The sequence below is a fragment of the Canis lupus genome, chromosome 32, assembly GCF_003254725.2.
Source record: "Canis lupus dingo isolate Sandy chromosome 32, ASM325472v2, whole genome shotgun sequence".
NCBI lineage: Eukaryota > Metazoa > Chordata > Mammalia > Carnivora > Canidae > Canis > Canis lupus.
Window position 1 is genome coordinate 21560770 of NC_064274.1, and position 22605 is coordinate 21583374.

General features: G+C 35.7%; 1 protein-coding gene across 4 annotated transcripts in view; it reads left to right on the plus strand.

Annotated features, from left to right (window-relative positions):
- The window catches only part of C32H4orf17 (chromosome 32 C4orf17 homolog), a 48486-nt gene that overhangs the window by 14412 nt on the left and 11469 nt on the right, over positions 1-22605 (plus strand). The window contains exons 4-10 of one of the 4 annotated variants that reach the window (XM_025423492.3): positions 590-654; positions 4583-4726; positions 12087-12168; positions 14152-14338; positions 15280-15323; positions 16899-17097; positions 18475-18620. In XM_025423492.3, coding sequence (XP_025279277.3) covers positions 590-654; positions 4583-4726; positions 12087-12168; positions 14152-14338; positions 15280-15323; positions 16899-17086 — 710 coding nt within the window. In that variant the 3' untranslated portion in view covers positions 17087-17097; positions 18475-18620. Of the gene's footprint in view, positions 1-589; positions 655-4582; positions 4727-12086; positions 12169-14151; positions 14339-15279; positions 15324-16898; positions 17277-18474; positions 18621-22605 lie in introns of those variants that run through there. The other 3 variants (XM_025423500.3, XM_025423507.3, XM_025423482.3) reach the window with 3 other exon arrangements.

Consider the following 22605-nt stretch of genomic DNA (forward strand, 5'->3'; position numbering starts at 1 on the left):
ACTGTGGCTTCAGTAAAAAAAAAAAAAAAGATTGCACTGCTTATAGAGAATATATCTTTAAATTAATGCAAAGGGGAATTAAGCAAATATTTAAATTGTTTTAGGGTGATTTTGTTAGATGAGTTTATGAAATATGTAGAGTTGAGAGACTGATGAAATAAATAAAATAAAAAATGTAATTATAACTCAACATGCATCTCTTTCTGGACACAGGGAAAACAGCACACATATAATCTCTTTAATTAGGGAAAGTGACAGTTATATGGACAGGAAACAGAGAAAAATATGTCTTATACTGAAAAATGTACTTTAAAAAATTAGTTTATTCAGATCAGGAAAGCTCTTCCAGTCTTTCTTTATATCATCTTCCTGGGCATTGAATTCGTTTTATAAATGTAAATATATTTTTATTATGTTATTGTAGTATAAATCTACCTGCAAAATTTCCAATATTTGTAAACAGATCCCTGAGTTGACTTTATTTGAAATACAGATATACTTTCATTTATTTTAGCAACTGACATATGTGTCATGTGGTAGAAATTTTTTCAGTTTGATCTAAATATATTTTTCTGCAATATCATTTCAGAGCCCTGTAGAAAAATCAAGGAGTGCTTCAAAACTTCCAGTGAGAATCCCTTAGCAATTCAAAAGGTAAAGAAACAACTATTTACAGTTACCTATTTAGTTCAACCTCTGTTGTTTCTTCTCCTTTTCTTCACATACCTTTCTGAAAAGGCACACTTCACAATATTTTTTACAGCTTTTAAATGAAATTTTAAATTTATATTCAATTTAGATAGTTAATATATAACATATTAATTCCAGGGGTAGATTTCAGTGATTCATCAGTTGCATGTCACACCCAGTGCTCATTATATCAAGTGCCCTCTTTTATGCCCATCACCCAGTTACCTGATCCCCCACCCACTTTCCCTCCAACAACACTCAGCTTGTTTCCTAGAGCCAAGAGTCTCTTATGGTTTGCCTCCCTCTCTTTCACCTTATTTTATTTTTCCTTCCCTTCCCCTATGTTCAACTGTTTTGTTTCTTAAATTCCACATATGAGTGAAATCATATGATATTTCTCTTTCTCTGACTTATTTTGCTTAGCTTATTACCCTCTACTTCCACCCACATTATTCCAAATGGCAAGATTTCATTCTTTTTGATAGCTGAGTACTATTCTGTGTATGTTTGTGTGCCCATACTACATCTTTATCCATTCATTTGTCAATGGACATCTGAGCTCTTTCCATATTTTGACTATTGTGAACATTACAGTTTAATTCAGGTAAAATTAACATGATATAGAAGGCACATATTGAGATTATGCAGTTTGATGAATTTTAACAAATACATAATCTAGATAAAAATTATTTTGTCACATGTACATTTTGCAAATATTTTCTTCCAGTTTGAGGCTTACCTTTTGTTTTTATAACAATGACTTTTGAGGAACCAAAATTTATAACTTTCATGAAGCCCAAATTTAAAATTTTTCTATAGTTTCAAATCCACACATCTACTGTGACTTATTATAAAGGCTAACCCTCAAGTACAATGGTTAATAGAAGTAATGAAAAGCAGACATTCCTGCTTAGGTGCTCTCATCACTTCTATTATATGATTATATGGTCTATAGAGATGCTCTGCTTCTCATTCCTGACAATGGGAATTTGTATCTTCTTTTTTTCCCCCCCGATGAATCTAGCTAGAGGTTTGTTAATTTTATTGATCTTCTTAAAGAATAAGCTTTTCATTTCATTGGTGATATCTATTTTTCTGATTTTCTCTTTCTACTTTATTGATTTTGGCTCATATTTTTATATAAGATGAAAGCTTGGGTCATTGATTTGAGACATTTTTCCTTTCTAATATGAACATATATTATTATAATATTTTTATAAACACTACTTTGGTTGCATGCCCCAAATTTTATAATGATGAGTTTCATTTTCATTCTGTTCAAAATACTTCCTAATTTACTCTTTAATTTCTTCTCCATGGGATACTTAAAATTATGTAATTTAATTCTCAAATATTTGGAGACTTTAAAGATACTTTATGAGGTTGATTTCCAATTTAATTCCATTGTGGTCAGAGAAGATACTTTGTATACTTTGAAACTTTGTAAATTTATTGAAACTTGTTATATGGCCCAGAATATGGTCAACCTTGATAAATCTTTGTGCTCACAAAAAGAATGCTCACTCTGCTATTGTTGGGTAGAATATAATATAAATACCATTTAAATTGGTTGCTACTGTCATTCAGGTCTTCTGTAGCCTTATTGATTTTGCTCTCTACTTATTCTATCCGTTATTAGGTGTTAAAATCCCTGACTATTGTTGTAGTTTTCTATATTTCTCTTTTAATTTGTATCAGTTTTTCAAGGACTCCAGTAGCACAGTTGGTTAGTACATGGTACTTTTGTCAATTTTTAATCATATATTTTGAAGCTCTCTTATTAGGAGTATAACTATTTAGGTTTGTTATGTCCTTTTGATGAAATTACTCTTTTATCATTATAACATTATTCTCTTCAATCCTGATAGCATTCTTTGATTTGAAATCTGTTTCATTATAGAACTCTTCAGGTTTTCTAATTCTTCTTGAAATTATTTTCAGTATGAAATTATTCATTTAATCTAAACATTCAAATGTATTGATAATGTTATATATAATAACATCATATTATTTCTTAAATATATGCAGTATCTGTAAGATGCACCTTTTTACCCATCAGTTTTGTTAATTTATGTCTTTGTCTTTCTTGATCAGTTTCCACAGAAGGTTATCGATTAGTATATCAAAAAACTAAATTTTGTGGGTTTTTTTTTTTAATTTTTATTTATTTATGATAGTCACAGAGAGAGAGAGAGAGGGGCACAGAGACATAGGCAGAGGGAGAAGCAGGCTCCATGCACCGGAAGCCTGATGTGGGATTCGATCCCGGGTCTCCAGGATCGCGCCCTGGGCCAAAGGCAGGCGCCAAACCGCTGCGCCACCCAGGGATCCCTTGTGGGGTTTTTTATTCTCTATGTTGTCTTTTCCCTCTTTTCATGCACAGACTTTATTGCTCTTTACTTGACTCCTTTTATATTTCTAATATATATATTTAGCTATAAATTTCTCTTTGAGGGTTGCCTTAGGTGCTTTCATAACTTTTATTATCAGCATTAAGTTAAAACTTTTTCTAATTTGCACTATAATTTCTTTTTGCCTCATGACTTAGTTGCTGGACATTGTGTATGAAAAGTTATTTGTAGAAATCTGAAACTCATGATAAAAGTACTTTTTTCCAAAGAGAACTTTGTGCTTGCTTCTGTAGGAACCCAGAGACCCTACCAGCTTAGACTGACTTAAACCAAGTTGAAACCTTGATCTCAAGGTACATTTCTTCAAGGATCATTGCACTTCTAGGTCACCTTCGTATTCAGAGAGTAGCCCTTTGTTGGCCCTTATTTGGGTCCTGTGCTGTGAGTCCTATCTTTTAGGACCTTTTAAACTGCCACAAGAAAAGTTGCACTCCGGTGGCACAGAATCTTACAATGACTTTAGGCAAAAATGGCTACTATATTCCCTACAAGTGAGGCTTCTCACTTCTCTTTTACTTTGCTCTATTTATTCCTACTTTAGTCACTCCTTGACAGTTTTAATTTTTTTTATTTTAATCTGCCTTTTCAGTTGTGTCCAGTGGAAGGGTTGAACCAAAAAATATATATTGCTATTCCCTAAAACAAGACATCTTATTATATAATAAACTTTAACAGAAGAATGCATCTATATATAATATAGCTTTTTTTTCACTAAATGTCAGTAGTTCCATATTGTTCCAATATGATTGTTCCAATCATCACAGTCCCCATTTGTTGACAAATTCAGTTGACATATTCAGGCTTCCGTGTGTCTTAAATATCACTCACTTCTGAAGGTTAAAATACTTTCTTGAAATAAGCACATAGATCTAAGGCTTCTATAACTCTTCTTGAACTGAAAGCTCTTATAACCTTTTTAAATTTTAAATTACAAAGAGTATATTCACCTCTTGGAACAAGAAAATAGCCTTTCTCTTTCCTCTTCTAGTTAATCAAGGCAAGTAATTTAGTGACCTTTCTAATTACCCAGCTCTTAGCTGCCATTCAGCAGAGCAAGGAAGCAGCAGTTCACACCATGTAGTGTCTTCACAGACATTGCATAAAATAACTTTTGACTGTCTTCTTCCTGTCATAAGTCTTCCTAACTTAACAGAAAATCTCATGTGTTATAAGTTGGTTGTTATCTGGAACAGAAAGATAAGTAAAGGTTACACAATAAATATTAAAAGATTATTATCTTGGTGTTTAACCAAGGGTTTAAATGGCTTCACAAAAAAGTAAATAATATCTCACTATGTGTTCTGTCTCCAAACACAAATATTTGATAATTAGATTTTAAGGGAACTTTAAAACTAACCTCTCTTCACTTTTATGTGTATCTCTTATTTAGCTACAATATTTCTCTTCATCTTATATTCAATTTTCAAAGAAGTTATAAGTGGATGCAAATGCATATTGATTATATTATATCTTTGATTTAGGAAGAAATTAAGATAAGAAAGTCACCATCACCTCCCAAAGCATGCTCTACTGCTGGCTTTTGTTCTTCAGAGGTGACAAGTACCAAGACTGACGTCAAAGACAACACTGTTTGCATACCAAACTATCTGGATCAGGAAATCAAAGTAAGAGGCAGGTTTACTAAATCCATAATTTGGGAACAACTGAACGTACAAAAATCACATTACTAACATCATTAAAACTCTTTATTGGTGCTGCTTTAACAAGTGAATTGATTTAAAACCACTTACCCTGAAATCCAAGGCCTACTTCTATTATTTCCAGTCTTCTCCTTGGAACCCTGTCCCTGCTGTGGAAACACAACCTTTGGTTTAGACATAGTGAAGAACGTGGCATTTGCCAAACAAACTCAGCCCTTTTCCCCCCATGTTTTTCTTTATCATCTTCCTAATGCTTGAGAGGCACTACTTCATGCTGCTACCTATGCATTTCCTTCACATATATTAAGGCAGAGATTCACCTTTCCCTCTTATCTGTGGAATACCATTTCTTCAAACCTACTCTGTCTGGGATTATAAACTTAGTTATATTTATAGTAATATGTAATATCAGGCTACTGGAAGGTCCTCTCCAGCCACAGTTATATCTGAGAATGACATACAATGAAGAATAAATCAATCAGCCAATGTTTGTTATCTCCCTTTGTTTTCCTTCTTTAGATCCTTTTGGTAACCTCCACATTGCCTCACTGTAAGACCCACTGCAATGAATTAAGGGTGAAAATATTGTAATGATGACTTTGATAGCAGTTTTAAATTATCTGTAGTAGCAATTACAAACAGCAGAGCATATTATAAGGATTGTTACTGAATAGTCCTGATAAGGAACTATTTTAAAGGTAAATAGGGGCAGCTGGTTAGCTCAGTGGTTGAGCATCTGCTTTCAGCTCAGGGTGTGATCCAGGGTCCTGGGATCAAGTCCTGCATCAGGTTCTCCACAGGGAGCCTGCTTCTCCTTCTGCCTATGTCTCTGCCTCTCTCTCTATGTCTCTCATGAATAGATAAAACCTTTAAAAAAAAAAAGGTAAAGCATTACAGTGGCAGTGGGTATAATTATGCTGATAATTAAAATTGGGAAGGAAAATGAAAGGAGAAGAAAGGACAATATCTGCAGACAAGAGTTGTGGTTATACATGATTTCCTTACGATTCTGGCAAAAGACTATCTATAGTACAAGAGTCTTCAGAATCACTGTCCATCTTACCTAATATACTCCGGCACCACCGTTTCTCTATAATTTGCTCATTACCCACCTTTAGAAACTTTCCAACTAAGAAATCTCTTTGATTCTCTCAGTGGTCACCTTCTTCCCATTAAGGTCTCAATTTAAATGTCACTCAGATATACTTTCCCTGAGCACCCAATCTAAAGTATGCAGCTTCACATCCCTATCTCATATGTTCATGTTTATTTGTTTCAATAGTCTCTGCCTCTTTCACCCCACTCACACTAAAATTTAAGTCTTATAGGATCTCACACTCTTCTGTCTTGGTTACTGCTTTCCCTCCCATGCCTAGACAAATGCTAGGCATCTAGTAATTATTAAATAAGTATTTACTGAATGTTGATTACAAAAATTTAAAAGTTTTACCAAGATTAAAGTGGAACTGTACAAAATCAGCTAACTATATAGGCCCTCAACTCAACCAAACCATAAAAGTGCAGTTTTAGTAAGGCTGTCTTACTTCCTTAAGCACATCAATAATAGACAAGAAACATAATCCTATAGAACTGGACCTTTGGGCATCTATTGAATGGCCCTCCTCTCAAAAGCATCTTCTACCTCACAGATAATTGACTTAACTGGACATTAATACAGAATTCACAAAAAAAGTAAATTTGTTTTTTTTAAGATTTTATTTATTTATTCATGAGAGACACAGAGGAGAGAGAGACAGAGACAGAGAGAGAGAGAGAGAGGCAGAGACGCAGGCAGAGGGAGAAGCAGGCTCCATGCAGAGAGCCCAATGCAGGACTTGATCCTGGGACTCCAGGATCATGCCCTGGGCCAAAGGCAGATGCTAAACTGCTGAACCACCTAGCGATCCCCCCCAAAATGTAAACTCTTTGAAGGAAAAGATCCTATTTATCTTGTTTACAACTCATTAGTCAGCACTCATCACTTTGCTTGAAAACTATTAACTGACACACATAGCATGGCATTTTATCAAATAGTTGGTGGCTATTTGTGAAATAAATGAAAACAGAGAGGGTAAAGTGAGAAAATAGGTCATACCAAAAATTTCTGGCTTATATAAATGAGTCCTAAAAATAGATCTCGTTTTAGTGGTATTCCAACCTTCCATGCCTTCTACAAAAAAAAATCTGAAATATCTTCCAGTTTCCTGCTATCCAGGCAGGTAACCCTGAATGGCTATGAAGTAAAAAAATATTTGTGCAGGGGTGTGTATAAAAGAGTATACAGCTTCACAAGTATTACTTTAGAGGAAAAGAAAAACAGAATTCTGTGTCTCTTAGTATCTTGTCTTTAGACTTCCTCCCCCAAATCTTGAATTTATAGAAATAATAGTCTCTTTACTCTTGACATGAGAAGTCTGCCAAACACTTTATTTTATAAATATCTAATATCAGTGACAACATTCTAGAGTTTGGGAATACAGTTCATTACTTCATTCACATAGTTTATGAGAGGGATTGTACAGGCATCACAAGAACATGTATGAGGAGATTTTGGAGCTGAGAGTCTTCAAGGGCAAAGAAGGTTTAAGATAAAATTAAAAGGTGAAGAGAAGCATGGAAGAGATCATTCCCAGACAAGAGACCTTCATATGTAAAGGCTAATTGGTGAGAGCACTGTTTATTCAAGTGTTTATTCGTATTCAAAAACAATACGACTGATGCAGAGAGTGCAGGGAGAAGGCTGCAAGGGATGAGGCTGGAGACTTACACAGAAACCAGAAATAAAGGACTTTATAAGCCATACTGAAGTGTTCAGCTTCATCTAAAGTGCTGTGGGAAGCTACTAAAGACTTTTAAACACCAAGTTATACTGAAATTATTTTGTAAGTATAAGAATTATATAGATTTGTACTTTGGAAATATCACTCTAGATACAATATGCAGAATTAATTTGGAAGGTGGAGGCAAAGTTGCAGGGAAGGTACTCTGCTTCCACATGTTAGATTAGGTCCAAGACTTAGCTTCCTGCCATAAACAGCTATGTAACTGGGGAAAACACATGAAAAGACTGTTTTAAGGCATTAGGCAACAGACAATATAGATTTATGACAGTTGAGAGAAGGCAAACAAGTTGGGATGATTTCCACATTCAACCTAGACTTCAGCCTGGGGCACAGTACTAATCATGGGTCAGAGAAGTGGAGCCCAAATAGAGATGCACAGCTTCACTCGGTAGAAAAAACGGAGTCTAGAGTTGGGGATTCTGAAGTCGCTGGGATTTACAAATAAGATACTGAAAGAGAGGAATCTGCAGAGAGAATGAAGTCCAGCCATCTGGAGAGGGTTCTGTGAGTCTTTAGTTCAGCATCAGTTGCACACGCACAGGATGAGATTCTGACACCTGGCAGAAGAGAACTAATGGGAGGTAGCACATTGCTTAGAGATGCTGGTGTTCTGATGTGCCAGACTGGAGAGGCCTTGCTGAATTCACCAGGAATTCTACTGAAACCCTAGAGAGAGAATAGGGGGTGCTCTACCTACCGTAGGGGCTACACTAGATCCATAATCTCAAATCCTAAAATCAAGTTTTAATAGATCAAATTCACTTGCCAATATACTAAGTACCTTCCAGAAAAAAACTCAATGAAAAGAGAGTAGAAGAGTTCCTTAAAGGGCATATTGTACTTCCTCTCACTAAAGGAATAATTATATTCTCTTAGAGTTGACCACTGAGTGATCTGTAAATTAGAAGAAGCTAGGAGCAAGGTATAATCACCATATTGATGAGAAAACCACTAGAGTCAGAAGGGGCCTAGGGAATACCATAAGACTCTTTTTCTATTTTTGCTATGGCTATTGATTTATTGTGAAATTAGGAGAAAATTCAATTTACTGTCTTCTAGGATATGGCATTATTGAGGACAGAAATCTCAATAATATAACAAAGCTCAATATAAGGCAGTAGATTTTTCTGTCCTTTAATTTCAATTCTATATCTCTAGCTTCTAGATCAATGACAAACACAAATATTTATTGAACTAATAATATTTTAAGGAAATATTTAAGTAGATAAACCTTTAGCCAGATTCATCAAGAAAACAGAGAGGGGATTCAAATAAATAAAATCGGAAATCGAAGAGGACAAATAACAACCAACACCACAGAAATACAAAGAATTATATGAAACTTTATATGGCAACAAATTGAATAGCATGGAAGAAATGGAGAAGTTCCTAGAAACATACAATCTTTCAAAACTGAGCCAGGAAGAAATAGAAAGTTTGAATAGACTAGTTACTAGTAACAAAATTAAATCAGTAATAAAAAAAATTCCCCATAAACAAAAGCCCAAGACCAGATGGCTTCACAAGTGAACTTGACCAAACATTTAAAAAAGAGTTAATACCTATTCTTCTTAAACTATTCTGAAAAATAAAACAGGAAAAAAGCTTTCCAAATTAATTTTACAAGGCCAGTATTACCCTGATTCCAAAACCAGACAAGGGCACTACAAAAAAAGAACAGTATAGGCCAATATCCTTAATGAGCAAAAATGTAAAATTCCTTAACAAAATACTAGCGAACCAAATTCAGCAATACATTAAAAGGACCATTCACTATGATCAAGTGGGATTTATTCTAGGGATGCAAATGTAGCTCAATATTTGCAAATCAAACAATGCGATATATCACATTAACAAGAGGAAGAGGGATCCCTGGGTGGCGCAGCGGTTTGGCGCCTGCCTTTGGCCCAGGGCGCGATCCTGGAGACCTGGGATCAAGTCCCACATCGGGCTCCCGGTGCATGGAGGCTGCTTCTCCCTCTGCCTGTGTCTCTACCTCTCTCTCTCTGTGACTATCATAAATTAAAAAAAAAAAAAAAAAAAAAAAAGAATAAAATCTTTCTTAAAAAAAAAAAAAACAAGAGGAAGGATGGGGTGCCTGAGTGGCTCAGTTGGTTGAGCGTACTCTTAATTTTGGCTCAGGTCATGATCTCAGGGTCATGAGACTGAGCCCTGCTTTGGCTTCCATGCTGGGCGTGGAGTCTGCTTGAGATTCTCTCTCTCCTTGTCTCTCTTTCTCTCTCTCTCACTCTCCCCCCACCTCTCTAAAAAACAAAACAAAACAAAATAAAACAAAACAAGAGAAAGGATAAAAACCATATGATCATCTCAATAGATTCAGAAAAAATTTTGACATACCCCAATGCATAACCAAGGCAATCTTGAGAAAGAACAACAAATCTGGAGGTATCACAATCCCAGATTTCAGGATGTACTACAAAGCTATAATAAAGCAGTATGGTACTGGCACAAAAAAGGACACATAGGTCAATGGTTCAGGATAGAGAGCCCAGAAATAAACCCATGCTTATGCGGCCAATTAATCTATGACAACACATGAAAATATGTTCGACATCACTCATCATCAGGGAAATGTAAATCAAAACCACAATGAGATATCACCTCATACCTGTCAGAATGGCTGGTATAAAAAAAGGCAGTAAAAAGTTGGTGAGGAGTGGAAAACAGGGAGCCTTTCTGCACTGTTGATGGGAATGCAAATTGGTACAGCCTCTGTGAAAACCAGTATGGAGTTTCCTCAAAAAATTAAAAATTAGAAATACCATATGATCTAGTAATCCCACTATCCAAAGGAAATGAAAACAGTAACTCAAAAAGATATATGGCACCCCCATGTTTATTGCAGCATTATTCACAATAGCCAAGATACGGAAGCATCTCAAGTGTCCGTTGATAGATAAATGGATGAAGAAGATATGATACACACACACATACACACATACACACTGGGCTATTACTTTATCATAAAAAAGGATGAGATTGTGCCATTTGGGACAACATGGGTGGACCTAGAAGGTATTATACTAAGTGAAATAAATCAGACAAAGATAAATACCATATGATTTCACTTACATGTGGAATATAAAACACAAAACAAACAGACTCTTAAATACAGAGAACTGATGGCTGCCAGAGGGTAGGTGGGTGAGGAGATGAGTAAAACAGATGAAAGAGATTAAGAAATACAAACTCCCCATTATAAAAAATAAGACATGGAGATAAAAAGTACAGCATAGGGAATATAGTCAATAATATTGTAATAATGCTGCATAGTAACTACACTTACTGCGTGGAGCGTCAAGTAAAGTATAGAATTGGCAAACCACTGTGCCGTACACCTGAAACTAATGTAACCTTGTATTTCAGCTAGACTTCAATAAGAATTTTTTTAAAAACAGAAAAAATTTCAGGCAGACTAGGGAAAAGGATTTTGCAGAGTAGCTCAAGCAAGAATTGCTGATAATTTAGACTGAGTCAAGGCTGTGGGGATAAAAAAAAATGAAGAGATTTGAGAAATACAAGAAAGAATTTACCAAACTTGTCTGGCAGCATATTGTAGATGCAAGGGAGTTGTCCAAGATGAATCTCAGGGTCTGGCTTGGACATCTATTCAGTGTATGCTAATGCTGTCCACCGAGTAAGGGGAATGAGGAGGAGCCAAGTTTGGAGCAGGCTCTAGGAAGAGAAAGATGGGTTTAGTTTTAGGTAATCTGGGTTCAGAGTACCTATAGTATATCTGAGTGGATACATTTGGTAGGCAGATGCATATATATGGCCGAATTTCAGAAACGTTTAAATTCTAAGATTAGATACAATTTACAGTCAAACTGGAAACATCATTACTTGTGCTTAATGTTTTGTACTTTAATATTTATTATGGTCCAATTGTTTTACAATTATTTTATATATTTATCTCCTTTATCATCCACACTTACATCCTTAGCTCCAAATAAAAAAAAAGCCAAGGAAGGATTCTGTTTGACAAAAGGGAATTATATTCCTAACCCATTGGGCCAACCACTGTGTTCAGGGAACTGAGCTAAAATTGACTCCAGCTAGATTTATCCACCATAGAGAGGAGCAGTGCAGACTGGGACAGTTCTGTGACTGGAAAAGCTCAGTTAGAACCCCATGGTACAGAGGGGGAAGGATTCATCCCCCAAAAGAAGAAAAGCTAATCTCTCTTCTGGAAAATGTGGGTACTGAGCAGACAAAACAAGAAAAGCCCTATAATGCCTAACCCAAACTGTTACTTGTATTAGCCACGTTTTGCTTTGTTTTGAAGATTCCACTCTATACTATTTGAAATCCTGTTCCCAGGCTGAAATCCCAATTAACTTAACTGAGCTTCATGTACAGGGTGACATTAGGGAAGGTGAGATAGTGGAGAAAGTAAAGGAAATCTCATAATACTTGAACCATTTATTTGCTCACTATGTAACTCTAATATTCTCTGTCAGATTCTGGCAAAGCTCTGTAACATTTTACGGACAGATTCCCTGGCAGAAGTTCTCCAGTGGCTGCTTCATGCAAGCTCAAAAGGTGAGATTAAAATAAGCATTTGCAAACACTGAGCTTGGGTTATTGTCGGAAAGTAGGAATGCGCCAATATCTGAAGTTTTCTACCTTAGATTTGCAAAGATACTACTGCACTATTCCCTCCTTGGTGTGTCAGTATCCAGGTCTCTGCAGTCCTCTAGAACTGCCTGCGTGTACCCAGTCACTCGATGACCCGAAGTTTGGTATGCCCCAAATTAAACTTCTTCACGTGATGGGAAGCACTTGTGTCCAGGGCTGGTTTGTGCTTCTTCTGCAGGTGTGGCATATCTTCTGGCCTGCTCTGAACCTGAGCACAGAGCCCATTTCCTTTCTCTGGTACAGACAGCAGAGCACAGCCATCCAAGTTCTGGATTCTAATAGCTCTGCTCGTGCCCCATCAAGACCATCAGCTTCAGTCATCTCCCAGCCTCCTTTGGGGCCTTTGTGTTCTGTTCCATGAAAACATGCCAGTCTCAGGTGGGACAGCCATAAACAGCAGAGAGTAGCTGTGCTGAAACCCAGCTGGGCATCAGACTGCAGCAAAACTTCTGAGGGTTTGTAGTTCTAACAAGCTCCCAGATGATGCTCATAATGCTGATCTGGGTCTTTGAGAATCTGCACTAGTAAAGGTTAGGAAATACTAGTGTGTTAGGGATAGACTAACATTTTTAAATAGGGAACATTTTGGAAATAGTACTTTACCCAGGAATTCAAGACTACTTGGCAAGCAATCAAGAAGTATTTGGGGGTGGGGATCCCTGGGTGGCTCAGCAGGTTAGAGCCTGCCTTTGGCCCAGGGTGTGATCCTGAAGTCCCAGGATCGAGTCCTGCGTTGGGCTCCCTGCGTGGAGCCTGCTTCTCCCTCTGCCTGTGTATCTGCCTCTCTCTCTCTCTCTGTCTATTGTGAATAAATAAATATTTTTTTTTTTTTAAAAAAGAAGTATTTGGGGTTAAGGAGCCTTTAGTTCTTTTTTTTTTTTTTTCCTTTTTGAGGACGTAGCTTTTATTTTATTTTTATTTATTTATAAAGTGTTTCTTTAAAGATTTATTTATTTATTCATGATAAACAGAGAGAGAGAGAGAGAGGCAGAGACTTAGGCAGAGGGAGAAGCAGGCTCCATGCAGAGAGCCTGACGCGGGACCCGATCCCGGAACTCCAGGATCGCGCCTTGGGCCAAAGGCAGGCGCTAAACCGCTGAGCCACGCAGGGATCCCCGAGGATGTAGCTTTTAGAAATATACACAAGGGATCCCTGGGTGGCGCAGCGGTTTGGCGCCTGCCTTTGGCCCGGGGCGCGATCCTGGAGACCCGGGATCGAATCCCACGTTGGGCTCCTGGCATGGAGCCTGCTTCTCCCTCTGCCTGTGTCTCTGCCTCTCTCTCTCTCTCTCTCTGTGACTATCATAAAAAAAAAAAAAAAAAATATATATATATATATATATATATATATATATATATATACACACAAATAATAAATGCTTATTGTTGAGGGGGGAATCCTAGGTGAACCAGAAAAAAATACAAGAAAAATCAATAATCAAAACATTGCAGAAATCATTTCAGTGACTTCAGTATATATCTTTACAGATATGCTTCTATTATTAGTCTGTATTTTAATGAGATCATATGGTACTTCTTATTTTGTTCAGGTATACTTTCTTTTCTTATTTGGCAGCAGCCTGAAAGGCTGAGTTTTGTTCTCAATATTTAAAAATTATTTCCACGGTCATTCAGGGACAAGTCCCTCAACGAGTTAAGAACACGGGGCACTTTACAGTTACAGGCCAACAGAAATCAGGGTTATGTGAACCAACTTTTCTGCAGAAACTTTGACTCACAAATAAACGCCTACTCACTCAGAAAATAGGTTACCAGCCTTTCACACTAAACTGATGGATAAAAGAACTAATCCCATGTTTCTAGCCAACATGATAATGATAACCTTCATGCCCCCCCCAACCCCCCCCCCCCCTTGTTTTAAATCAGAAAAAGAGTGGATCTCAGCTTTGATTCATGCTGAACTGGCTGAAATAAACTTGTTGGCTCAACGAAGAAGCATCTCAGCAGAACTAGCAGCAGAGGCTAATAAGCCACCCAAAGTTAAATCTCCCCCATATTCACCTGCAAAATTGAAAGTGCTGACCAAATCGAGGGAAGGACATCAGCCAACCAGGTAATTAGATATAATGGCCACCTTGAGGGCATATGGTAGGGAAAGACTTTCAAGTTTCTTTTTGTTAGCTTACAAAACACTAAACATGCTGATGTTTTCAGTCTCTTCTTTATTCAGTAAATGACCAGAGTGTGTATTTGTTTTCTTTCATTTTCATAAATGTAATATGAGAATCATTCTAAATCCTATTGTAGCCACCCAGACATCTAAGAAAATGAAGTTTTTTTTATTTGACCTAAAAATGGAAGCAATAAAGGAAACCAAAATTGTATTATTATTGTATATTTTGTCAAATGCATATCACACAAGTATCACCTTTTTTTGTGAGTAGAACAATGCTAGATTAAAATAAATGGCTTCACTTAATTTTCACTGGCATGCTCCTGGAGGCTGCTAGAGGAAAAAAATAACTATTACAGGAATTGGAAATTATTTTAGTAGAAATTTTTCTTAAACCTTATCATTTCAGTGACAGAAGAATATATACATATATTTGTATGTATGTATGTATAATATGGTGAAAGAATGTGATGTTATTTATGTCAGGGGAGAAAATCTTGTTGCTTTAAAATTAAAAGTTGGGTAAAGCTTAAGTTGAGAGAAAAATGGCTATTCAAAACCCAAGTCACTTTAAAAATCAGTGAGACAGAGATTTTAGATTGCAATTTGTCTCCATCTTAAAGTTTCCATAAAATTGGACACTGGGAAATAGGGTCAGTCTTTCTATGTTAGTGAATAATATATGAGGCACTGTTCAGCTATTTACTCAAAGAAGAATTTTTCGTTGGAAAGTACACTTAATACTATCTGCATTGAAAAACAAAGAATTGGGATAGAATATTTAGGATACATATATACTTAGCTTGTTGATGATAGTGCAGTCTATAGAAAATACTTGTTTGTATCTGTGAATTTCATTTTCTCTTTCTCCAATTATTTAGAGTGTCAAGTCAAGGATCTGAAGGAAATAAGGAAGTACCAAAAGGTTAAGTACAGTTTGTGATCATTACTGAGTTGGTATAGGGAAACTGACAAATATTTAACTTTTTAGGGATACAGACTGTGGTTTTAAAGGCAGTAAAATACAATAATGATTTCTATTTATTCTTTTTTTTTTTCTCATTAAATATTTTATTTTGTGATATCAGACACATTGCTTATTTGCTGGAATGATTTCTATTTATTCTTAAGGGACAGTGTCTCCTGAATTTACCATTGAGATAAGTTTGACATAAACTTAACTTTGTTTTGAAAGGCAAAGTGCCTCATCAGAGACAGATACTCTTTAAGAAGTAAGATAGATAGCAGGATAGTAGGAATTGTAGGTTTGGTCATGCCAGTCCAGCAACAGGAGAAGCCCTGCACTGACCTAATAAAAGGACGATGACCTCAGAGTTTGGTTCTTCATAGCTTAACTGTCAAGCTAAATTATTTTAACTAGAAACTAAGTCAACCATAGAAAATATTAAAATGGCCAGCAGCCATAAGCAGACGCTCTTTGAGACAGGTGGAACACAAGAAAGAGGAGCAGTTTTGTGTCCCTACCAGAAGCCCAGCCACATCCTACAGTTTAGACCAAGAAGAATCAAGAACTATAGAATGTCCTACTTTGGTCCAGAATGGATCAACTGAAACATCCCTGTGGGTTTGGCAGCTCCTAATTTTAAAACAAGTGTAGCAACAATGACTACAGAGCAGCAGTTATGAAGTACATCCATAAGCCTCAAACAAAAGTCTATTCTCTTATTTCTACAAGTGTCTCTTATACCAGGAATAATATGGTAATCAGAATTCTTTGAGGCCACTCTGAACTCCAGCAGTTTTTGTTGGTATTAACTAAACCCAAAACAGGCTATATGCGCTAACAGGCAGTAAGAAGTATAGTTTAGAAGTTAGAAAATACTCCCTTACTCTGACACACCCAGGATAGTCTATCGTACCTGACTTCTACCAAACTCCTCACCCTAGGACTACAAAATAATGACAGTGATGGTTTCTATTACTCAACTTTATGTCTTACCTGTTGGCTCCTGAAGAAGTTTTGTTTAAGAACCCCCAGTCATACTTCTTCGTCTCCAGTGGTAATATTTGGCGCCTCTCCAAATCCTTATTCCTGCTTGGATCTGACCAAATAGGTCTTAGGAAGCTCTTATGAGTACAATTAACTTGTTTTAATCTGCTTGTCTATTTTCTTTTTGTCTATCAGGACCATAGATCCTTTTCCTTTTTCTCACTGGTCCCATCCTTCTCTATCACCTTTAGAGATCACCAGTTCTAATTCATTCCTTCCAAAATAATGTTTGACTTTAAAAGAATATGACATATCCTGCATGCCATAGAACAAATAACTCATTAAAAATGAGCAGGTGGGGAAAAAAAAGAAAAAAATGAGCAGGTGGTAAGAAAGATAAGAATAGATTCTTTTATGAATTTGGGGTATATTTGATTCACCTAAACTTCGTATAGTTGTTTTGCTTTGTATGTCATTTGCTACTACAACATGGCAGAAACTATATTTGATGTCTCAGTTTTGGTCTTATTTAGGTTTTTTCTATTTCAGAGGCTGAGAACAGGCCTCCATTGTTTATCAGAAGAAATAAGATGAAAATACCCGTTGCAGACTATTTCAGCAAACCAAAGTCTCCTCTCAGGCCTAAAACTCAGGAAAGCATATCAACAAAACCAATGTCAGCAAGGAGTATGCAACAAGGATACAATCCCTCTCCCCAGAGAGCATTTTATCCTTAAACATTCCAAAGGTAGAAATTATAGACTGAGCTATTTCTTTCACAAACATGAGCTTCACTCCATAAGAGTATCAAATTATTTTTTAAAAAATATTTTGGTATCAGAGAATCAATAGCTCCTCTTTATGGTGGCACATGTAAATCTCAAAGCACCTGTATATGCTACTAAATAAATATTAATGGAGATAGTATTTCTATTTGTAGTTAATTTTAGCACCATGTATAAAAGGAGTATGTTTATTTGTATGCTACATTTCTAGTCTTGCACTGACTGTATATGTATATAAGCATAGGGTCCTGATACCAGGGAAGTCATCCATAACAGAAAAAGGCAGCTGCAATTTGACACATCCCCCAAACTCTAGATAGAGAAAAAACAAAAACAAACACAGAATTTTAACATCTGAGCTATTTTTCCACAATCTATAGTGTTTCAGTGCTGTGGGAACACTGAATGGATTCCATAGTGATTATGGAAAAATACTAGCCTCCTCCCAAAAAAGATATAAAAATTATCACTAATTTATGAGCCAGAAAGGGACTAGTCTCTACTCATTGCTAATTGTGGATGATATCAACAAATTTCTTAATATTTAACTTTTTTGTATTTTAAAATAAACCACTCTTAGGCCATGGCTATTATTCTTTCAGTGTATTGCTGGATTCTATCTACCAACTAGCCAATCTTTTAGAATGTTTGAGACAATATTCAAGAGATACTATAAATTTTGTGTATGTGTGCATGCGTGTGTACAATTCTTTCTAGATAGGGAGTGGGGGGAAGGGCAGAGGAGAAGAGAGAGAATCTTTTTTTTTTTTTTTTAAGATTTTATTCATTTATTCATGAGAAACACACACAGAGAGGCAGAGACACAAGTAGAAGGAGAAGCAGGCTCCATACAGGGAGCCTGATGTGGGACTCAATTCCCAGACTCCAGGATCACGCCCTGAGCCAAAGGGAGATGCTCAACCGCTGAGCCACCTGGGCATCCCAAGAGAGAAAATATTTAAGTAGACTCTCTGCTGAGCATGGAGCCACAGGGTTCAACCTCACCACCCTGCAGGTCATGACCTGAGGCAAAATCAAGAGTTGGATGCTTAACCAACTGTGCCCCCCAGGGCACCCTGTATCTGTGCAGTTTTAATGACAACATTAGTATCATATTTATTGTGTGTCAGTAATAATTCTAAACACTTTAAATATAGTAACATTTAATTTTTACAATAACTATTCGAGATAGCTACTATTGCTATTCTCTTTTTGATAAGCAAGCTGAGGTGCCGAATGTTGTACTCATTGGGATAATATAAACAGTTGTAATAAATGTCATCTTTCAAACACAGTAGAGGATTATTTCTCATATATAAGTTCAAAATGTGTGTTTTTAGTCAGCAGGTGACTTTGCTTTACTTCGTGATTCAGGAGCCCAGGATCCTTCCATCTTGTGGCTTAACCATCACCCAGGGTTTCACTGTCAACTAGATCCTGCTGGCAGAAGAGGGAAAGGAAAGTGGAGGAAAGTCTTAATTTCATTTGGCTGCTGTAATAAATTACCATAAACTTAGTGGCTTTAATCAACACAAATTTAATCTCTTACAAATCTGGGGTCAGGGGATCAGGGGTCTGAAATGGGTCTCACTGGGCTAAAATCAAGGTGTTGGCGGGGCTATATTCCTTTTGGAGACTTTAATTGAGAATCTGTTTCTTTGCTTTTTCCAACTTTTAGGAGTTGCCCACACTCCTTGACTCATGGCTCTCTTCTGTCTTTGGAACCGGCAATGGCCAGTTGAGTCTTTCTCACAACACATCCCTCTGACATTGACTCGTCTGCTCTCTTCTTCTACTGTTAAGGACCCTATGATTACACTGGGCCTGCCTAGTATCCAGCTTATTCAAGATAATCTTAAGGTCACATGATTATCAATTTAATTTCCCCTTACTGTGAAACAGGTTCCAGTGACTAGGATGTTGATGGGACATTACTCTGCCCTCCACAAGGGGGCACATCTGCTTAAACTCTTGGCCTTGAAATGACAAGCATCACTCCTAATCACATTCCATGGTTGAAAAATGGTCTAGCTGAAAGGAGGCTGATAAAATTCTTAAATAGAAACCATATTCCAGTTATAATTGTATTCTATGGAAAGAAAAATTGAGTTTTGGTGGACAGTTAGCTCTCTCTGACACAAAGGTTTAGTGACTGACTCAAAGTGTGGCTGAAACCTATGTGCTTAACCACTAAGCACCACTGATATGTATCAAAACCATGCTGACTTCATAAAATTAATGTCAAAGCTTTTTCTCTTTTCCTCTTTTTTCTGTTACAGAGAGGTTACAATAACACTGCATATTCCTTTTCCTTGAAAACTTAGTAAAATTCACCTATTAAACCATGTAGTTTTGGTGTTTTGGGGGGTGGTGGTAGTCCTTTGACAGTTTTATTCCTTCTATGATAGCTGGCCTGTTTATATTTTCTGTATTTTGGAGGACTGATTTCGGAAAATTTAGTTTTCTTAGAAAATTAAGCATTTCATCCATGTTTCTAAACATAAAATTGAGACAGGTTTGTCATAATTCTAAATTCCTTGCTATCTTTATTCTGCAGTCTCATTTTTATGTATTTGTAATTTTTTTGATTCAGGTAACTAATGGCTTTTGACATTTTATTTTCACTTTCAAAAAAGTCATATGGATTTAATGCTATGTTCCACAATGTTCCTATACTGTATTTCACTAATATCTCCTTTCATTATTTATTTATTTTAGTTTTTTAGGTTCATTAGTATTCGAATGTCTTAAGTTAGATGTATTAATACAGTTATATTCATTCATTCTCATATATTAGCATAAGTTTTTAAGATGACAAAAATTCAAAATCCTTCATGATTAAAATACTCAACAAATACTCAACATAATAAAAGCTATATATATAAAAACTCACAGCTAACACTGTATTTGAAAGGGGAACCACTGAAAGATTTTTCTCCATGATCAGGAACAAGGCAAGGATGCCCACTCTCACCATGTTTCTAGTGAATACAGTACTGGAACTTCTAGCCAGAGCAATCAGACAAGAACAAGAAATAAAAGGCAAAAAAATTTTTTTAAAAAGAAGAAAATCAAAATTATGTCTGTTTGCATATGACATGCTATTATTTATAGAAAACTCAAATATATACATACATATCCCACACACAAACCTGTTAGAATTAATAAAATTCAACAAAGTTGATGATACAAAAATCAATTGCATTCCTATACACTAACAATGGCCAATTCAAAAAGGAAATTAAGAAAAAAATCCCATTTACTATATATATACTGTATCATAAAGGATAAGATACTTAGGAATACACTTACCCAAGGAGGTAAAAGACTTTTACACTAAAAACTACAAAACACTGCTAACTGAAATCAAAGAAGAAACAAAGAAATGGAAAGATATCCTATATGGATTGAAAAACAATATTGCTAAAATATCCACACTATCCAAGAAGATCTACAGATTCAATGCAATCTCTATCAAAATCTCAGTGACAATTTTTGCAGAAATAGAAAAAAAAAATCCTAAAATTCATATGGAATCTCAAGGGACCCCATATAACCAAAAAAAAAAAAAAAAAAAAATCTTGAAAAAGAACAAAGTTGGAAGCCTTACACTCCCTGATTTCAAAACATACTACAAAGCAACAGTAATTAAGATAGTGTGGTACTGGTGTAAAGACAGAAATCTAGGCCAAGGAAACAGAATAGAGAGCTCAGAAATAAACCCCTGCATTATGGTCAAGTGATTTCGAATACAGGTGTCAAGACTACACAGTGGGGAAACGACTATCTTCAACAAATGGTGTTAGGAAAACTGGATTCCACATGCAAAAGAATGAAGTTACCATATGCCATATACAAAATTAAATTTGATTAAAGACATAAATATAAGACATAAAACTTGGATATGACACCAAAAAAAAAAACAAGCAAAAAAAATTAATGGGACTCCATTAAATCGTTAAATTTTGTGTCAAAAGAAACAATCAATATAGTGAAAAGACAACCTATGGAATGGGGAAAATATTTATAAATCATATACTTGGTAAGGGCTTAATAGCTAGACTATATAAGGAACTTCTATAACACAATGACAGAAGACATCACTATTTAAAAATGGGCAAAGGACTTGAATAGATATCTCTCTAAAAAAAGATATGCCAATTGCCAAGAAGCACATGAAAACACACTAAACATCATTAATCATTAGGGAATGCAATCAAATCCATAATGAGATGTCACCTCACAGTCATCAGGATGGCCACTATCAAGAGAACAGATAATAAACGTTGTCAAGGATGTGAAGAAGTTGGACTCTTATGCATTGTTAGTGGGAATGTAAAATAGTACAGCCATTATGGAAAACACTAGAGACTACTCAAAAAATTAGAAATAGAATTACCATATGACTCAGCAATCCCACATCGGTTTATATATGGAAAAGAATTGAAAGCAGGATCTCAAAGAGGTATTTTCATACCACATTCATAGCATTATTCAAAATAGCCAAGATGTGGAAGCAGATGAATGGATAAAGAAAATATGGTACATACACACAGTGGAATATTATGCAGCCTTAAAGAGGAAATCCTGTCACATATTACAGCATAGATGAACCTGAGGACATTATGCTAAGAAAAAAGGACTTTAGTCACAAAAGGACAAAATACTGTATGATTCTACCATACGAAGTATCTAAAGTAGTCAAAATCACAAAGACGAAAGGTGGTTACCAAGGGTTGGTGGGAGGAGGCAGGTGGAACTGGTGTTTAGTGGATATAGAATTTCAGTGCTTCATGATGAATTTTCTACAGATCTGTTGCACAGCAATGTGAATATACTTTACTAAACTGTACACTTAAAAATTGTTGAGATGGTAAATTTAATGTGTTTTCCCACGATTAAAAAGTATATAAATAGGAAAATATGTAAGACTTGAAGAGCACAGTTAATAAGCTTCATAAAATGAGTGTTCCCTCATTCTCAATTATCTACAAAGAATCTGTGTAAGATGACATTTACTTTTATTATGTCTCACAGATATGCCCATAAAACATAATTAAACAGATATTAAAACACTATACCAGTTTACCCAAGTTAAAAAAGTCTTTGGGTTTTTAAATTTTCTTCTTTGGTAATTTTAATTTATAAATTAGTTATTTCATATAAATTTTCAAATGAACTGTTTATAGTATCCATGTTTCCAATATCTCCATTATTAATTTCTATATTTATGTGTCTTCACTCTCACTCTTAAATTTTTTAAATTTTGCCAGAGGTTAATCTATTTGTATTTTCAAAGAGTCAGAGGAATGGTCTCAGAACTATTTGTGTCAATTGGCCATTTAAGTTTAATAGTAAAAGACTGGTTAATGATAACAATGCATCATAAAATCTTCAGAAGGAAAGGAGAATGTTTTGTGGACCATTTTTTTTTTTTTTGTGCGTGTGTGGCACTTTTAAGTTATTGATTT